The 20,136-nt window shown below is 51.1% G+C and overlaps 1 protein-coding gene across 2 annotated transcripts in view; it reads right to left on the bottom strand.

The window, feature by feature from the left end:
• Positions 1-14,626, bottom strand: part of ALDH1A3 (aldehyde dehydrogenase 1 family member A3) — a 40,270-nt gene extending 25,644 nt beyond the window's left edge. Inside the window, exons 1-5 of one of the 2 annotated variants that reach the window (XM_055417685.2) lie at positions 14,410-14,626; positions 9,092-9,196; positions 6,533-6,673; positions 2,049-2,178; positions 1,686-1,747 (exon numbers count right to left, since the gene is read on the bottom strand). In XM_055417685.2, coding sequence (XP_055273660.1) covers positions 1,686-1,747; positions 2,049-2,178; positions 6,533-6,673; positions 9,092-9,196; positions 14,410-14,508 — 537 coding nt within the window. In that variant the 5' untranslated portion in view covers positions 14,509-14,626. The remainder of the gene's footprint in view (positions 1-1,685; positions 1,748-2,048; positions 2,179-6,532; positions 6,674-9,091; positions 9,197-14,409) is intronic. The other variant, XM_055417684.2, reaches the window with a different exon arrangement.
• Positions 14,627-20,136: the final 5,510 nt, after the last annotated feature.

Raw genomic sequence — 20,136 nt, 5'->3', positions numbered from 1 at the left:
AAAACACTTTCTTGTCTTCCTTTCGCCAGAGAGGCAGGGACACCAAAGTCTCTCTGGCATCAGGCCTGAGAAGCACCCTCACCCACTGGGTATCCACTGTGCGCCTGGTGCAGTTCCAAATGCTGAACTCAACACACCTGTGTGGGGGCAGTCACACTGCCACTCCCCTCAACAGAAGGGGGGATGCGGCGCAGAGGGTGAGCTCACTGGACCCAGGTCACAACTGTCAGACGAAGGCCAGAGTCACAGCCAGGCTCGTTTCCCTCACCGCACTGCTGCCTAAGTGTCATCTTTGATGAGATGAGGTGAAACCGAGCATCTCCAAGAACATGGCAAGCTTGATTCTAGCCAGCCCTCATCCCTGTGCCCACTCCCCCCATTTGGCTCCTTAGGCTCCGTGGATGCCTCTCCCCCGGGGCTGATGAACAGCCAGCTAGATTTCGCTCCCAGCTCTGTTTGAAATTCCTACCACTGTGCACCAAACAGAACACCCCAGGTCCCAGGGGCCCATGCGGTTGGCTGGTGAGAGCAGGCACAGCCTCGCTGGCCCCCGGGGTCCGCTCGCCTTCTAGACCCCCAGTCCTGAGCACACAGGTGCCATCAGCTCTCCTCTCTGACAAGCAAACCTGCACCTTCTCCTGGCCTCTGCCTCTCCTCCCGGCTCCCTTCCCTCTCACTGCAGCTTCTGGAAGGCCCAAGCCCATGTGCCCAGCTCCCTTTCCTTGGCCCCAGCTACACTGAAGACGCCCCTGGCACCTCTCTTGGGGAGCACATCTAATAGTATGTGTCTCTGTCGTTGTGGATTTCCAGGTAGGAAATGACCCCATCGACCGTAGTCTCTTTCTGAAAGTGTGTCACGTCCCTGGGGGACCCCTGACCCTGGCTGCTCAGGCTTCTCCCTGGGATCCCTTAGTGGTCCATGGGGCTCCCCTGGGCCCTCTTCTGCTCTCAGTCTACATCCATCTTCAGGGGGCCCCCTCCCAACTTGATGGGCAAAAGCACCACTGGCCTGACCATTGACTAGCTCTCAAACCTGACTGCTGAAGCATCACCCCTTCCTCACCCCCAGAGAGTGCTTCTCCAAGCCTCTCCACACTGCTGCCTGCCTTCGCAGCTGCCGCAGTGGCCTGGGCCTTCCTCCCGCAGATGGCAGCATCATGGCAACCGTGGCACCTGCCAGGCACTCCCCTACCCAGACAGTAAGGTCCTGGGCCCTGGGCAGCATGGCACTGGACGCTGGGCCGCACCACCGGCCGGGTGCGCCTCCTCACCCTCGCATTGTCCTGCCTAAGCTCCCACCTCACCAGTTATTCCGCTGCTGCCCCCAAGTAGCCAGACACTTCTCCACCCTCCTGCAGGCCATTCCTATGCACAGAAACCCTCTGTCCTGGGGAACAACTCTTTCCTATCCTTCAAGGCCCAGTTGAGAGCCTCCTGCCCAAGGGGAGCTGACCACTCCTGACCCCTCTAGTTGGAATCCATGTGTCTTCTGCTGCATTCCTGGAACTGGCCCCTTGAGAGCAGGAGTGGGGTCGGATCCGTCTCGGCCCCCGAGCATCAAGGTTCACGCCACACTGCAATGCTCCGCTTGTGCCAGCGCAGTCAAAGCAAAACCCATTAGAGACCGGTTCCAAAGCCAGTGGAGTGGGACCCACAGATCTCACGAGAAAAGCTGCCATACTTACAGGAGTGATGGCCCCACATACACCGATGGGCTCGTGCCTGGTGAAACACACAACATTGTCATCTGGAAGAGAGATTAAGAATCTCTTAATCTCACGTGGATTGAGTTTAAGAAACCTAAGTAGTTAAAAAGACAAGAAACAAACCCAGAGGCCCACCAAAGTGTCAAGTCTAAGTTCTATTTCATAAAGAAGTGATTTTTAACTCAATTGCAAAAGCAAAATTCCTTAGAGGAAGAATCGGCACAGTGCCGTTTCTTTTGCCAGGGGGCGTGGGAAGGATGCTCTGGAGAGAAACCAGAGGCTGCTCTGAAGAGGCTGCCTGGAGGAGAAAGAAGACAGGGTCGGAGTCCCGAGCTGGCTCACCTGTGGGGATGGTCCTGCCCTGTATTTTGTCTGCCCACCCAGCAAAGTATCGAAGGGTTTTGATACAGCCTTCCAGGTCGATGAAAAAGGCATGAAGGAAAGGCTTCCCTGTGTCCATCGTTTCCAAGGTCTGCAATCATAAGACGACATGTTTTTAAGACACGGTTTTCCGTTTGACCCTCAGATTGGTAAAGAGCGCAGGGAGAGAGAGCAGGGTCCTGGAGTGCTGCCCTCAGGACCTCCCAGCCACGCGAGTCTCGGAAAGCAAGACAGCACATTCAAGAGAAGACCTGTCCTAGGCTGTCAAGGTCTGTTTTCCTTTCCAAACACCTCAACCTGGGGGATCTGCCAGGGCATGGCCACGGGTCCAAGAAGGACGGCACACGGCTGGTCTGGCGCCTCTCTGGGAGGGAATAAACGTGCTCTAGCACGGCCTTCTGTCGTCCTTCGGGAGCGCCGTTGGCCTCGTGAGTCCACGCGCTCCAGGAAGCTGGCAGAAGGTGTGCCAGCTTCAGGTTGGCCGGGAAGGGGGCTAGGTCCTCTAATAAAGGAGAAGGGGCCCTGGGTTCTCTCTTCTCAGCCTCGAGGACCAGCACAGCTGTGGAAAGGACCCCGAAGAGTCGACAAGCAGCCCAGAGGTGCGACTCCGTGCTCCTTGCCCGTCCTGTGCAGGCCGCCAGCCGGATGCGGGCTGGGAAGCGAGCAGGTTTGCCCTGGGTGGTGAGGGGTGGCTGCTCCCCAGGCGAGCACGCAGCCACTCAATGGTACGGATTCTTTTCTGTTTCCAACCAGGCTCACGAGAACCCCTGTGTCCCTCAGACAAGCGACCCCAGGTGAGCCCAGGGCTGCAGCCGCCCATTGTCATCCATGGCTGCAGGAAGCGGCCACCCTGACACAGAGCCCAGGGCAGGATTCTCGCCGCAGAGTCGCTGCGGTGAGATGCTCGTTTACAAAGGGAGAGAGGCCCCTCCGTGTGCAGGTGCAGACACCTAGTCTCTGAGACAGACGGCTCTGCTCCCACTTCAAGGTGCAGACGCCAAGGCTAACAGAGCCCAGGATCCGTTTGTGTTATCAGGAGGGCAGGGGCATGGCTGGCACTGAATCTGGGCCTTCTGACTTCCATCAGGGCAATGATGCTCTTCAGGCCGCTGCCCTGGACTTTTGTACCTGGAAAGCATGTAGGATGGCCAAGTGAGTGGCTGGGGCCACTTTATCTTCACTTCAGGGATGAACCAAGCATTCTCTGAATAGGAGGCAACCCTTTCTTAGCTGAATGGCTGTGGCAAATCCCTAAATTTCATCCTGCCTCAGTTCCCTCCTCTGTAAAACAACACTGATAATGGTACCTACCTTATAGGAGTACTGTGTGGGTTAGAGGAGTCCTGTTCATAAAGCACTAATAGCAGTGTCTACCCATGGGACCAGTCACATCCACTGTTCAAATGACGGTAATAAGAGCTGTGACGATTGTCATCATTTTCCCTTCTGGGGCCAGACAGGTGGCTGGCAATCCTCATCTGGGGACAGTGAGGAGACAGGAGTGTGTGCTGCTAGAGGTGACAGGGCTGGTCTGGTTCTGGGGTGTGTCTCAGCCCTGGTGGAAGCTGCTCAGGGACCCAGTTAGGGCAATGTGACAGCCAGGACACTGTACCTTTGGCTCCTATTGATTTACATTCCAAGTTGGAACTTTTCTTTTCCCAGGGGGAACTCCACAATTGTAAATAATGCCAAAATTCTCCAGGGCCCAGCTGCTCCACACAGCATCTGGTCGTCTATCAGCAGAACCTGGAGCTTGTTCTTTGCCCTTTTCTGGGATGCGAAAAAAGGCAAGGGCTGGGCAGAGCTTTGTGGGGACGTGTGGGGCCTGAGCCACTGCCCAGCTCCAGTCCTGGCTCACCCTCCGGCTGGGTAAACTAGGACAGATGACCTAACCTCTCTGGGCTGCAGCATTCTTATCTTTGAAACAGGATGATAAATACTATAGATCAAATGCCTGCAACAAGCCTGGGACAGAGTGAGCATTCAACAAGCATTGACTGTTTTTATTATTAATTTAGTCATGTTTGCTTACTCTCGTGATAACAGGAATTTGCCAGGTTGGTGTCATGGAATCTTTCCAAGCAAAACCGGGTCATGATAGCTTTAGAAAGGAAGCTCTTTAAAAAAAAAAAAATCAAAAACGATTTTCAGGTGACTACGCAGACATGAAGAAGAGAGATGAAGAGTTAGCTACTCGCTGGGACTTTTAAACAATTATTGTGGCTGGACCATGAGAGAACCACAGCTGCTTCTAAGTTTCCTTTTAACATTTTAGGAGAAAAATACACCTTTTGAGAAATAAACACATGCTAAACCTTAAATACTAAAGAATGAAGGGAAAGTGCGGTGGGGAGGCTGAAATGAAGGGCTCAGAAGTGGGGCTCTGCTTGAGACGAGAGCAAACAGCGACAGCTCCTCTTTGGAGGCCCTGAGATGAGCATCCGAACACCAGAGTCTGGGTCCAGGTACCACAGCGAGGGAGAAAGCGCCGGGGCCACTGGATCTTCCCACTGTCTCCAAACACTGAACATGAAGTATTCAGGCCCAGCTCTGTCAGAGCCACCAAGCTGGCAAGGGAACATGACAGAAGAGGCATTTTGTGCAGGAGAAGGCAGGAAAACCATCTCAAGGGCATGCTTTCCCTTGATGAGGTCTGGGTTCTAAAAACTGTATTTGCCGGTCACTCGCTTGTCCTTTCCATGGTGTGGTGAAGAGCTGGATCTTACTTCTCGTGGGCAGTGAGCTCAAAGGCAGAGGCACCCTGCTCCACGTGCACTCACAGCAGCCTTCCAGGACAGGCAAAAGGGCTGAAGGTGAAGGGGTGGGGCTTGCAGCCACCACACCCCAAGATGATACTGACGCTTAAGGACAGGGAGAGGGGGGTACCAGGCACATCCTCTCCTGCCTGCTCTGAGTCCTCACGGACATTGCAGACGGATGAGCTCATGCTGGGGGAAAACAGAAATGTTTTTGAAGAAGCCAGTTTGGCAGCTTGAGAGTTGAGACTGGCTTTTGCTGCAGGAAGAACCAGAGGCTCTGTGGAGAGAGACACTGACCCTGGAGGGATCTCTCTCCCTCACTGCAGGCTGGCCAGCTGGGGCAGAGGAAGGAAGCTGCAGGTCTCTCTGTGTTTGTGGACGCACCCACAGGGCAACACACCCCAGAGCAGCACCCGAAATGGAGTTTCTCCAGCCTCCACCCATGACACACACGCAGGCCCAAGAGAATCTCAGCATCCTTGCTGGCGCTGACCTCCACGTGGGTGTCCACCTGACCGCTCATGCCCAACATCAAATCAAGAAAGGAAAGAACCGTTTTTCCAAATCAGAGGCCAAAAAAGAGGTTTCCTTTCCTACCACCGGGCCTCCAGTTCTGGGACAAGTGTTACACAGGAGTCTGAGCTATGAGAGCTGTGTGTGGGCGGCAAAGGAGAAGGCACCAGGGCCCTGGGATCTCCTCCGATCAATCACCTGCCGCAAGACCAAAGGAAGGTCTGAGCATCCCAGTAAATTTTGCACTTGCAACTCCTAAATGTCTTCACAGCCCATCTCAAGAGCAGCCCAACCTGAAGCAATGGGATGAATAAAGATACACATTTTGCAGCTGAGGAATTAAGGTGCTAGAAATCACCAGGAGAACACACAGCTGAGCTTAGAACCTGGTCCTCAGATGGCGTTATTAATAACTTCATCTGTTTAGTGCTTACTGGATGACGGGGACTGCAAAGGATTTTAAGTGGATCATTCTCACAACACTCAGATATCATTAACAGTTTCTCCGTAAAGAAACACACACTTAGGGAGGCTGAGCAACTTGTCCAAAGTCTCACAGCTGCTAAAGTGGCAGAGCTAGTGTTGGAACCTAGGTCTTTCACACTCTTAAGTTTCCTGTAGCTAAGTTATCCCCTCACCATCACTCCACACACACCCACCACTGCCCATTTCAAGGGTGAAACGGGTGATCTTTAAGCTATATACGGACACTTTTTCTGTGTCAAGAGGTGGCACTTATTTTAATAAGTATTAGAAAAACCACACTAGCACGTTACACCTGTAATTTCATAGACACTGTCCCTTAGGATGAAGTTAAATTTCAGTTTGGAAAGGAGTTGATATAAGAAAACAAGTTAAGTTCGTAACTGTGCAGGTAGGACCAAGTACGGCCCAGCCCGGCCGTCTGTGAGCATCTCAAGTCTGGGAGTCACTAGTGGAGCCGAACTTCCTCAGGCAGAGAAGACAGCGGCAGGGGCAAAAGTCTGACCTCAGAACGGATCGTCTGAGTCCAGGGGTGCGGACGCTGGCCTGGGGCTGGAGAGCCGTGCCTCAGAGGGCAGCGCAGCCCCACCACCTCCCGACCCAGCACCCGGGTCCTGTCTCCCGCGTCAGGAAGGGGCGGACCCGGGAGCCGCGGGCCACGCCCTCCCCGCGGCGGTCCCGGGTACTCACCGCCAGCACGGCGCGGTCGCGCTCCACCAGGTCTGCCAGCTGCTGCAGCAGCCGGCCGCGGCTCGGGGCATCCAGCCGGCGCCACGGAGAGCCCCTCTGGAAGGCGGCTTGCGCGGCCTCCACCGCCTTGTCCACGTCAGGCTGCAAGGCCGAACAACCGAGAGAGTGTGTCACCTTTTGCGGAGGGCTCGGTTATCCAGGAACTGCAGAGTCCGGCCTCCATCCAGCACAGAGGACGGAGGTGGGCGGGCAGCTCAGAGCAGTCGCCAGGTTTCCAATCACTTCAATGGTCAGGGACTTTTAAGGGATTTTGTTTTTGCTTTAAGTCTTTCAAGTTTTCTACAAGGGCCAAGGATTAACTTTCCTTCTGATTGTACAAAGTATTTAAGAGTTATAAGACCACTGACTGTAATCATTTTTCTTGCTGACCTATATAGGAAGAGAGCATCTACTTGTTACCTAAGTTTGGACACAAACACACTCCCACAGCTCACCAATGAGGTGGAAAATGTTGTTTTGGCACTTTACTCCAGCTGAGAACCACATGGGGTCCAGGAACTGGGGCAAGAGTCCTCCTCTGGATTTCAGAACTGACTGTATTGAAAAAGTCCACATCAGGGACTTCTCCCTTTAGCTTCACTTCACCTACCCCTGGGGCTTCCCTGGTGGCTCTGCCTGAAATGCAGGAGATGTGATTTCAATCCCTGGGTCGGAAAGACCCCCTGGAAAAGGAAATAGTAACCCACTCTCGTATTCTTGCCTGGAAATCCCATGGACTGAGGAGCATGGGTCACAAAAGAGCTGGACATGATTCAGCAGCTAAACAACACTATCAGCTATCCCCTGGGAGCTGTGATCATTTTATAGACAAAGAACTGGATCTTCTGGGCACTGACAGAAAAATTACAATCAAATCCTCTTTACTAGGAAAGAACAAGAGCTATTTAGAATAATGTCATCCATTCTTTCAAAATTTTAATTTTTTTAATATTGCTTGGCCACATCATGTGGCCTGCAAATCTTAGTTCCCTGACTAGGGATTGAACCTGCATTCCCTACAGTGGAAGCTCAGAGTCCATTACTGGACTGCCAGGGAATTCCCTGACATCCATTCTTATGCTCAAGAAAATGAGGTTTGAGGCTTTGGTTGGTAATGATCAGGGCCTCAGCCCCCAGATCCCTCTGAGCCTCTCTTCCTTAGGGAGATGCAGCCAGCAGTGGACACCCAGCACCAGTCAAGAGGGACACTCCACCAAGATTCTTTGTATCCAAAATGGGCTTGGAGGGGAGTAGAAACTTTGGCAAGGGAGATATTAGGGCTTTGAATTCCTTGTCCTAAGCTCTGGGGTGGGCGCCAGGAATTCTCCAGCTGCAGGGATGGGGAAGCCTCTGTCTTCTGGTGCTTGGAACAGTCACTCAGACCATGGAATGAGCCAGAGCCCGTGGCAGGGATCTCACTGCTCCCTGAGCCCTGTGTACTACACCTGGGAGACCTGCTCAGCATCACGTCCCGCCCCTACACCCTGACGTCTTCATATGAGCTCCTCGGGGCTAGTATCATAGACACAGAGCTTTTCATGGGGTGCTGCACATGGGAGGGGCTGAGCAGGTAGAAACATGGTGCATAGCACACCGTCACAAAAATCCTGCTGCTGCTGCTGCTAAGTCACTTCAGTCGTGTCCGACTCTGTGCGACCCCATTGACGGCAGCCCACCAGGATCCCCCGTCCCTGGGATTCTCCAGGCAAGAACACTGGAGTGGGTTGCCACTCCAAAATCCTGCTACTAGAATAAAATTCAAGCCTATTTTACACATGTTGTTCATACTACCTACATAATAATGAACATCAGATAAGTACTCCAGTGTTTGAGAAGAGGTCTCCGTTTCTCTTCCCTCCTTACAAAAGCTGTACTTTCAACCTTTTCCCCAATGACACATATTCAAAAGATATGGTTTTATGGTTTGAAATGTATCAAGGACATATCTAGAAGTCTCTTAGCTTTATATATAATAATATAATTAATATATTACATATATATAATATAGCTTATACAATATACCCTGCACTATCAAATAGGGTTATAGGTTATAGCTTTACACAATCATCTAGGTTTCTGGTAGAAAAAAAAAAATCTGGCAATTGCATAACATTATTACTTCTGCATGACTTAGCAAGTCTTTTCTCCTTCAAGTCTTTTTTTTAAAAGTGTCTCCTGCCAGTATGTTGCATTTGGTGAAACACACCAGCCAGCCGGAAATGCTTTCAGGAAAGATTCTTTAATGCTGCCAGGTTCAAATCATTGATAAAAACCTTTCCTTTAGCCACGTGATAAGGACGGCTGAAGTCATCCTCACAGATGGAAAAACATCTATCAAAGGAGAAGGACTCTACAGCACAGAGTCTCTAATTGATCCCATTCTGGGCCATGTGTCTACGAAGCAGCTTGCTTAGGTTCGACCTCAGTGTGGGCCAGCTCTGACTTACAGCTAAGCTGAAGCACTTCCTTATCCTCTAGTGATCTGTAATTGAATTACTGGGCCAGGGGGAGGGCACCCACCTTATCTCCTTCTTCTACTTCACATATTTTCTCTAGAGTTGAAGGGTTATACGTGGCAAACTTTTTTCCACTCTTGGATTCGTTCCATTCATTGTTGATGAATATCTAACCAGGAAAGGAAATTGTAATGCATTAGGCTTAAATCAAAATCATATAATTCCAACATGCTGAGGATCTTAGGTCACATCTTTTCTTTCCCTTCCGCCAACCTGCCCACCTGCCGTTTTACAGGTGGGACCTGGAAGGGGGGAGACAGTCACATGCCCAACTGGGAGCACACTCAGAATTATCAACAGAATCCAAGTCTCCTGACTTTTAATACATTTCCAGAGAACTATAACTTGTCAAAATAAAACTGAAGTAATTTAGAATTTTTTCTAAAATGTTTTTAGACAATAAGATTGAGTCACAGAAGAATAAAAGAGTTAGTTACAAAAAGGACATGAGTTAAATTTTACACACTCATCAAATTCAGGGGACCACTATACACACACACACACACACACACACACACACACAGACACAGTGCCAAGCAATCTGCCTGCCCCTAAACAGTATGTCGGCAGTGAGCATTCCCTTCTCCGTCCTTCCTGCTTCAACCCCCAGCTGGATCCACAAAGGAACTGGATTTATAAAAGGATCTCACTATAACCCTTTAGCCCCATTAATGCACATCAGTACCGTCTCCCCATTCTCTTTAAAATGTCTATTTTCATGTTGGGCTTTAATAAAAGCCAGTGTTGGAATAGCAAGATAAATATCTGGGTTAGGAAATGTTCGGGTTATATTAACATATGTTGCAAATAACTGCTTATATCCAGAACTAAAGAATCAACTCACAAAAACCACTTAGTTCTGAGACTCAGTTGTCTAGAACACAGCCAAGAATAGAGACATTAAAAAAAAAAGACATTTATGAACAAACTAAAAAGAATTTCATGGTCTATGCACTGAAATATGTGTACTATTTACTTTTAGCTTACCCTAAGTTCTTAAAAAATATTAAAAGAGAGGATTTGGGGGAAAGAACTAGGAACTGAGGTGAAAGCTACCATACAAATCATTTTCTGACAGAACGGAGGTCCTGGCCACCCAGTGAGAGGACAGAATCTCCCATTGTACCCGCTAGGGACCACCTTGTGGTCAGAGTCCATCGTGGCATCAGAGAGACCCCAGCACTGAACATGGCTAAAACGCTTTAGAAGCATCTCCACGGAGTAAAATGTCATCAACAATTTCTAAAGACAGAACTAGCTCATCAGATTCCATCTCCATATCTATGTGCATGTTAAGTTGCTCAGTCGTGTCCAACTCTTTGTGACTCCATGGACTGTAGCCCGCCAGCCTCCTCTGTCCATGGGATTCTCCAGGCAGGAACATTAGAGTGGGTTGCCATGCCCTCCTCCAGGGGATCTTCCATGACTCAGGGATTGAACTCGAGACTCTTGTCTCCTGCGTTGGCAGGTGGATTCTTTACCTCTGAGCCACCAGGGAAGCCTCCACATCTATATTCACATGTTTACACACATACATTTACATGCATGTCTCTATATCCATTTATTCTATGTATCGATATGCTTATCTTTGATTAATTTAAAGGGAGAACCACATCACTACAGGGCTAATTTCCATCACTATGACTACAGGGCTAATTTCCACGGCTGTGAATTTCGTTCACTTGGAATACCTGGTTCCCCGTTGAGGACGGGTGAGAGGGTGTCTGATTTATCCAGCAGTGACCTGACTGTGTTCTCTGTCCTCAGCTGTCCTGTAAAAACTCTGAAGCTCACGGGGAAGGAAGCCTTCTCTGGGAAGCCACTGGGGTGCTGTTTTGATAACTCTCCCTGGAAAGCAGGGAAATTTGAGAGTGGCAGGGACAAAGCACAGAGGGCCAGCCCTGGCTGGGCAGGTGAGCAGAGTGTCCCTGCCTTCTCGTGTGGGGTCCAGGCTGACAGTGGCCTTCAACTGTGGGACGTGCCCATCCCACTTCTGGAAGCTCAGTGCCTTCAACCTGAGGCCAGGCCCCCAGGGAAGCATGTGGGAAAGGCCAGGCTACAATTACAGGCTCATTCTTCCCGCTGAAACCAAATCCGAGAGTTCACTTTTGCCATCCAGCAAGCACTCACTCGGTAACAGTGAGAAATTAATAAGTAGAGCAGAGGGGTTTAGTTAGCACGGGGAGGAAAGTGCAGCCAGGAAGAGAGGCCCATTTGTCAGAAGATGAAATTTCGTGGGTTAGATAATAGAGACCATCAGTGAAATCTGCTGATTCTAGGACCTTCCTGATATCAATTCCAAGGGGGAGGGAAAATGAGAAGGTAGTAGAAGAGAATATAAAGAAGGGGATAAAAACACATTGCAATGAGCAGATGTCTGTTATACTTCAGCTTCAAGCATGTTCCTCCAAAAATATAATTACTCGGTTGTTTGTGACATCGATCCATAGTCCTTTCTAACCAGCAACTTAAAAACAAAAAATTCAGGCTACTCAACTTTACTCATATTTTCCCATCACAATGTTTCTAATTTAGCAAAATTTTTTGCTTTATACTACATTACTAAGCAATCTTGTAAGTGATTTCTACTGTTGATTTTACTCTGCACTAAAAGAAAACAAAAACACAAATGTGGAAGGGGTCAGTGAGTGTGGCCTATCAATTATGCTGGCTTTCTTTTTTGAACCCCAAATCAGGAAAGTAGGTCTAAAAAAAACCTGTTTTCTTTGACTTGTGAACTGGTAAGAAACAAAACTTTCAGAGGAATAAAGCTACAATACACGGAGCGGATGGGATTCACACTTTACTGGAGGAATGGAATGGCATCCTATCCAAACTGAGTTGGAAAACCACAGCTGAGGCTGAGTCAGGTGCCCCAGAGAGGTGAGGGTAGTGGTTACACGAGAGAATTCTGCAGTCGCCGCTTACAGAAACTTCCACTGGACCCCAGCTCTACTCAAAAGCAGTGTTTTCAGAAAAGGAGATTTGAGGGAATTGTACTTTTCATAGAAAACAATCATTAAAAACCAGCATTTTATTTAGCCAGAAAATCTTTAAAAATTTTTTCTGCTACTATAAGAATTGTTAAGGAAAGTCCGGGACCTTCTGCAGTGAAAGGGGCTGCTACCCTTTGAGACCTATGTGGGGCTTCTAGGGGACCCTCCCCTCCCCAAAATCAGAGAATAGAGCCCAGTGTTAAAACATGCAAACGAACAAAGGTGCTTCGTCCTTACAGAAACTGGACTTACTCTGGGACGTGGTCCCCCAAGGCTGGGGCCCAGACCCACCATTTCCTGCAAGAAGCACCAGGAGTCGGGTTTGAAAAACGACAGACTGTTACCGCTCACATGTTCCACAGCCAGGACGGCCTTGACTCTGTAGCTCTGATTCTCCGTTTTTTTCCTCGCACTGGGGGCTGCCTCTGTAGCCAGAGGCTCTGAAAGCATTGCTTGCCTGGGCTCCCACCCTCAGTCACAGCCACCCTGGCGCTCCAACCCAAGCTAGGAGGAGGCCTCTGTGAGGTGGGCCTGGAGTGGGGACAGTGAGGCTCCAGCAGAAAAGAGGGCGCAGGGGCCTGCTGTTGGGCTTCCTCAGTCTTCGTCGCCGGAAGCCACTAAGGATCTGGCTTTCCAGCCCCCTCCATCTCATGCCATCCCCTGAGCCTTAGTCACAACCAGTTCTATTGCACTAAGAAGACGGACACCCAGCCAGACAACAAAGACTGACTGGTCACCCTGTGAATTGTGCTAAGATCCACCTCTCTAAGTAAGGGCTGCATCTACGCTTGCAAAGGGCCAGCAAGAATTGCAAAGAGGCAACTTTCCATATGTGGCAACATTGCTCTGATAGCTCTATAAAAGGTAAAAAGGAATAGGAAAACAATATATATAATTTTTGGTTTCTATAAAAGAAAAACAAAATGCCGCCACCACCTACGACAGGTGACAACCAAGAGTGTTAGGGGCTAAAAACATTTAAGTACTATTTTCAGTGTTCCCAAAATTTGCACTCTGAAGCTGCTCCTACTTATGAAACTACATTTAAAATGGTCTCTATCGGACTGTCTCCGTTGATTACAGAGCCCTCTGGAAACAGTTAATTTTAATGTCATGTGATCAGAGGTCCAGCCGAGAGATCAGAATCTGAAGGCCACACATAGTGGCCTGCAACTTTCTCTGCTTGATTAAAACTATGAGACACATAATTGCTACTTTTGAAAGCAGATTGATGGAGGAATTTTCTAAGTGCTGTGTCAGCTGAAGTCGGGGTGGTGGTGTGGGGGGGTGGTGGCAATGGATAAAACACAAAAATCAAAGGAGATAAACTTATGGAAAGTGAAGCCCACAGTGACTTTTGGCCTGCGTCCCTGAAATGCCCCCAGACCCTGTTCAGTAGCCTCCGAACAGCCTCGGGGTGTCCCTGCACTGGAAAGGACAAGCTCCGCGCTGGCCGCGGGGCTGCCAGCAGTGCCCAGCTCAGGCCTCGCCATCTTCCTGTCTGCCCCAAGCAGGTGACCCCGCCGCTTTGCGGTGCTCCTGCCTGCCGCTCCCCCGACTCAGAAAGGACAGCGAGGTGCCGGACTCCGCGGCACGAAGGAGCCCTGCAACCCGCGGTCTCCCAGGCCCAGACCTGAGACCCTGATCTGCCAAGACCAGGGTCTCGGGGCTCCGGGACACCTTCCCGCTAGCCCTGGCTCCGCTGGTAAGCTGGGACGAGCTGAGCTAAGCACAGAGGTGCCCTTCTCTCCGCTTGCTCCTGCTGACGTTTCCGGACGCTTCCCAGGGCAGCCTGACCTCGCAGAGCGGCTCTCCGCGTTTTCAGGCACCCTCTGACCACCCCGAAGCCCGACCCCTTCAGCCCCGGAGACCTCGGCTCAGGGTCTGCGGGGAGACCACCGCGCCGGTCCCCGCGGCCCACAGCTCGCCTTCAAAACGGGCCCGCAAGGGCACGTCGGGGCCGCAGCGGCCGCAGCCTGGCATCGCGCGGCCGCTGCAGAGCCTCCCTCGCCCGGGTTCGGCGCCGGAGAGTCCGTCTGGGGGTGCTGAGCTCGGGGTCCCTTTCAGGGTGCGCGGCGGACGCGGGTGGGGCGCGGGCTTCCGCCCGGGATGTGCAGCGCTGAGTGCGGCTTCGGGAGGGCCGGGCCCGGCGCAGAGGCTCGGGTCCCAGAAGCGCCGGGCGGACTCCGCCGCCCCAGGCCCCCGCACGCCCCGAGCGCAGCGGCGGGGCTCCCGGCCTGCGGGCCCCTCGTCCACGCCCCTCGCGCGGCCGGGCAGCCCAGCGCAGAGCCAGGCTGCCGTCGGGTGGGACGCGGGCCCGTCTCACCTTGGTGAACTGGACCTCCAGGTTGCGGACGGGGCGCGGCAGGGCGGGCCCCTTCCTGTCCGGCTGCCCGTTCTCCACAGCCCCGTTGGTGGTGGCCATGGCTCCTCGGCGCTCCCCGGCCCGCGGCGCCCGAGTCCTCGGCGCCTGCTCCGGCCTGGGCGGTGCGCAGCCTGCTCGCAGGGTGACAGCTCCGCGCCGCTTTATGGAGCGCCCCACGCCTCCCGCCCGAGGGGGTTGTCTAATTGGCTGCAGGACGGGAGGAAGGGCGGGCGGGCGGGCGCGGAGGGGGCCGGCCCGCCTCACCCCACCCCGCCCGCCGCCCCTGCGGGAGCCCGGCCACCCCCGGCCCGGCCACCGCGCCGCGCGCTCCCCGCCCGGGAGGCCGCCCTTGGAGGAGCGCCCCTGAGCTCCGCCGGGCCCCGGAAGTCCCGGGACGGGGAGCGGGGCCTCGGGCCGCGGCCCCGGCGCCCTCGCCGAGGTCGAGCGAGCCCGTCCGTGGCACCTGCCGCCCCCGGCCGGCCGCCGCTAGGCGCATTCGCGCCTCCTCGGGAGGGCGCGCCCTCCGGCCCGCGGAGGGCCTCGCCCCGCGCCCCGCGTCGGGGACCCAGCGTCGCCCACGTGCCTCGGCCTGGAGTCCGGCAGCCGCCGGGGCCTGGCTTGCGGGACCGACGCCCGCCGTGCCGCACTCGGCCGGCGCTGGGAGCTCCCGGGCCCTGGGCGTCGCACACCGAGGGGCAGAAGGTGAGGGAAAAGCCTTTGGCCCTTCCTGCCCCGCGCTGTGGTGTCCCAGGCCGCCGGCCTCTGACCTTCATAGCTGCACAGCCGGCCTGCAGCCTGAGTCCCTGGGATGCAACCGTTTCAATATTTTTAAATGCATAGATTATATTTCAATTTAAAAAAAAAAAAGAAAAACAGAAAAAGAGAGAGAGAGAAAACACATGAGATCTTTGCAGCTTTGTTTTGAGTGGAAGCGCTTGTCCCATATGTTGCTCCACTTGCCAGCTCTCTTCAGAGGACCCACCGGTGCCAGAGGAGACTTGCTCCAGGTCACATCTGAGACTGGGAAGCGGCTTCTCATGCATGTCTTCCCTCAGGTTTCTGGAAGGACGATGTGGGGCACAAACTGGGGGACAAAAGCAATGGTTTCATCCCCAGAAGCCTCAGCCCCTCAGTCCAGTTCCTTCTGTGAGTAATCTCCAGCGACACACAATGAGGACACTCCTTACTGTCCTGAAGCTCCTTCTGTTTGTTCTGGGGCTTGCAGTGGCATCTGTGTCCCCTCTCTCCTTCCTCACTGCAATGCTGCTGAGTGTTCGGGATCGTGGAGTAAGCTTTTAAACTTTCCCCAAATTGTCATCAGACTACCTGCCTTCTGGACATGAAAGGTTCCTGTGCTCTTGTGGGCTTAGAATGCACAGGTGAGGCAGGGCACGGGGACCACCGGTTCCCTGAGGGACTCACTGATGCGCTGAGTCTGTCCTCGAGGCTGCACTTCCTGACACTGATGGGTTCCAGAGTAATTCTCTTTTCGTAGCTGCTCCTGCTGGTCCCTTGGCTCCCTGTCCTCGTGGCCCCCACTCAATCCTCCTGGAAACCTGTGGGCAGTGTCTGATGCTGGGGTCTCTACCTGGATGCTGAGCCCAGCATTTGGGCGCTGGGGCCCAGGAGGGCCTGCAGACCCTCCTGTTGGGCAGCATCTGGCCTTGGGGACCAACTACCTCCCCTGGGGCTCATCCTGTTGACATCCACCCATGTGATCCTGGGAGCTTAGGGTGGGTGTGGGGTATTCAGCCATAGCAGGCGGCTCCCAGGTCAGGAGGATGGGCCCGGCTTGAGACTTGTTGAGACCAGCAGGCTCCCTCTGCTCCCCTGTCTTGCCACTCAGTGAAAAGGATGAAAGCAAATGCTCTTCTCCCCATTTTACAGGTGAGTAAACAGGAGCATGCAGATACTTGCCTGAGACGGCATCTGCAGTGGAGGAACCAGGGCCAGATTTGTGTGGGTGGGTCGTGCAGGGTGGCGGGGAGGGATTTCTCTTACCTTCCTTCCGCACCCTTCTTTCATCAAGGGCGGCACCTGTCTCTAGGACCCCGTGTCACTGGGGCAGCAGAGAGCACAGTGAGGCACAGGTGCAAATGCTAGCGGCATCCCCCCAGGTGTGCCTTGCATAGAAATCAAGCCCTTAGCCCCTGGACTCAGAAGTGGAGACCATAGGTGCCAGGAAAGGAGGAAGAGCCATTGTCTCCCACAGTCAGCCGCTGGATGTCTGGGCGGCAGGGGGATTGCCTGAACGTCTAAGGCCTCAGAGGCCTGACCGCTCTGGCCTGACCTTGATTCCAGCTGTGCGCCCCTGGCTTGTACACTTCACTCTGAGCTTTGGTTTCTTTTTCTGTAAAATAACCTTCTTACTTTACAGTGTTTAGGGAAGCTTGAGCAAGGAAATGGTGCTTTATAATATGTAAAGTACTGTGTGCATGCCGGCTCCTCATTTTCCTCTTCTTCCTGGAGATTGATTCCTCTCAGTAGGCTTTGTTAGCAAGTCCCCCTGCTCTGGCTTCCACCAAGTTCCCTGGTCAACAGTCACTCTGCTGTGATTTTGTTGTAAAATTAAATTGTATTTGTACTTTGTATTCAGTTCTGTGGTGGTGCTGCTGCTGTCCGCTGCTTGGCTTTTTGGCATCTCAAATTATCTAAATCCAGGACATCTCATACCGAGGGTCTGCTTGCTTGATGAATATTTCATAAAAATTAGCATGAATAAAGAGAAAAGACTGAGATAAAATTTGTTAGATGTCCCATCCCTTCCAAAATCTCATCTTAATTCAGTTTCAAATGCATAAAACTTGTGGGAGATATTTAAATCTGTAGCAAATTAATTCATAATGAGAATTAGGGTAAAAGAACCCCATTTTGCTTTACCTCATTTCAAGTCTGGTTCCTAAGCCTCACTGAGGGCCCTTCTGATGGCCCTCAGCACCCCCAGAGCTGGTAGCCAATGCAGAGCTGCCTCCCACAGGCACTTACCTCACACAGCAGCCAGGAGTCAGTGTTGGGCTCTGAGACCTCAGTGTGTGGAAGTCTTTCCGTGAAAGTCCCGCTCCTTGGGTGAAGGTGGTTCTCTACAAGAGGGAAGAAGTAGTGCAGGTGACCTCACTTCAGTTTTCTTGGCTAAGAAAACGGGCTGACGAGGGCCCCTGAGATGAGGGAAGACTTCACTGCAAGTACCTCCCCACTAGTGTCAATGACGTGGATTATTCAAAGTTGCTCAGACTTGAGTAGGGGACTACTTCCCTTTCAGGCTCCCTGTAACTCAAGATCCCCATTCTACCACATTATTTTCTCCTCAGGGGTCACGCAAACACATCTGCTTTTCTGCGCAATTTCATCAGTGATGACACCAGAGGCCTGAGGAAGATGGGCCAGGTGTCACCCAACCCCTTTAACCCCCCCAGTCCTTTCTGGCCTTAGGGAGAGGTCTCCCGACCCAACACTGATCTTGGATAAATCAATTTTAGACGAGGTGGAAGGACAGAACTAAGTACGTCAAAGCAAAGAAGACACATCAGAATCTTTGTGGGTCAGGCCATGATTAGGTCTCACACACCTGGCCTGACAGTTCATGGCTGCCAGAATTTTCTTCTTGGTCCTGCTTCTACCAGTAATTTCTTTGATTAAGAGTTGTGACAAGGGCAGGAGAGAGCATGACAGATAAGGCAGAGACAGCTGGTTGACTGCCCAGTTCTTCTTTCTTGCTGGTGGACCTTTTATATTATTGAGGGCAGCAATATGCTTTGATAACACATATTTTCCAGTCTCTCTGGCAGACAGAAGTAGTTAATTAGATAAACCAAAAGTTTTGGTTTGGACATCTAAAGAAGCTCATTAATGGGGACTGAGTCATCTGAGAGACTCTTCTTCCTTCCTGCTACCTAGAACATAGACATGAGGGCTGGGGCTCCAGCAGTCATCTTGTGACCATAAAGCAATGCTGAGAAAGGAAGCTGTATGATAAGGAGAGTGAAGCAGGCAAACAGGAAGAGCCAAGAGCCCAAGTCCTTGAGGACCTTGGAATTAGGCTTTATAGCCTGGATTTCCTTTCCTGGATTTCTTGCATGTGAACAAAGGGTAAATCCCTGTTTGACTTAAGCTTGCTATTTGGGCTTTCTGTTACATGTGCTGAACCTCATTACTAAGTGAAACAGCTATTTAAACCATGCCCCATTACCATGACTAGAAAAACAAACTTCTAAACTCAACTGGAATCATTATGTCATGTTTGTATAGAAAGAGCAACACATTAAAAAAAAAATCTTCTTATTACCATCTGTATTTTTTTGGCTTTGATCAAATGCTCTGAACATTCTGTGCTCAGGTTTATAGTAAAATTTTTTTAAAAAAGACAAAACTAACCCTGGGATAGAATAAATGAAGCTAGCTTATCTGCTTTAATTGCCTAAAATGAATGGTGAGGTCCTGCCTAGGGAAGAGAATGCTTTTGGTACAAAGGTACTCATGGGGTTGGGCAGGTAGCCCACAGTTCTATGATGACCATGGGTGTTAGATGTTGGGGCTGCACCATCCAACCTGCTGGGGAAGGCACCAACACTCAGGAAGCTGTGTCCTGGGCCACCCAGAACTCAAAGCTTCTTGGCCAGGCCAGCGCTGGATCCAGGCAGCAAGAATTCAGACTTTGGTTTTAAAGCAGATGAAATATCATTATATGTAATCATTGTGTCTCACTTATAATGCTCACACTTCTGAGTACCCCTACCAGATTTCCTTAGTGACATGAAGATTTGTTTGTAAACTTTCTAACCCTCTTAAAAATTCAGAGATTCTAAGCTTTGAACAAAATTTGAATTATTTGGGAGTTTGAGTTCAATTTACTCCCGAAAAAACATGCTTCCTGGTTGGAAGGAAAGTTGTCTAAGGGGCTTATAAAAGGGTTCTGGAAGATTCTTGGACACAAAGTGGCTCTCACTAACAATTGTGCTGAGTTAAGCTGAACTGAATCAGAAACATATATATTAAAATTTCCTTGAAATCCACAGGGGTATAAAAATGTCGGGAAAGGAGGCTTAGCAAGATACAGTTTGCCAAACCCAAAATGTTTGAAAACTAATTTGAGTGTGTTTGGCAAATCACACTCAAGTTGTAGACGGATGGGCTCACAGTGACAAGACTTTCCTCCTGCCTTTCAGCCGGCTCCCTGCAAAGGAGCATCAATTACCAAAGAATCTTACCTTGGGTTTTTGCCATTACTTGAATCCTGGAGGAGACAGGGTGGGAGAGGTTGTTAAAATCTGTATTCTCATGAGATGGCCTGGGGATCCTCCTGCGTTTGTGTTTGTGGTCTTGAGAGTTGCTCAAGTGGCACTCTTGATGTTCCCCTGTGATCAGAAAGTCTCTAGAAAGCACATCATGTTTTAGCATATGTTTAGTGATGACAGATGGGAAAAATATTTATATATATGTAATCTAGTTTTCTTCTTCTTTTTTGATATGGCAGTATGGTGATCTGAAAGCATCCACCCCACCCCCAGGGGATTAGCTCTGTAGCATTTTCAAATTTATAATGTGTTTTCACTATTAAGCATGTCTGCAAGCTTTGGGTTTATATTATATTGTACATATATTATTTATATTCTATTAATTCTATTGTATATATTAAATCTACATCTTATCATATTATCATCAAATACAGTTTATCAGTTAAAAGATGATTGG

This window comes from Moschus berezovskii, chromosome 21 (assembly GCF_049115385.1).
Source record: "Moschus berezovskii isolate FMDL1 chromosome 21, NW_MosBer_1.0, whole genome shotgun sequence".
Taxonomy (NCBI): domain Eukaryota; kingdom Metazoa; phylum Chordata; class Mammalia; order Artiodactyla; family Moschidae; genus Moschus; species Moschus berezovskii.
This window is presented reverse-complemented; position numbering and strand designations above follow the sequence as displayed.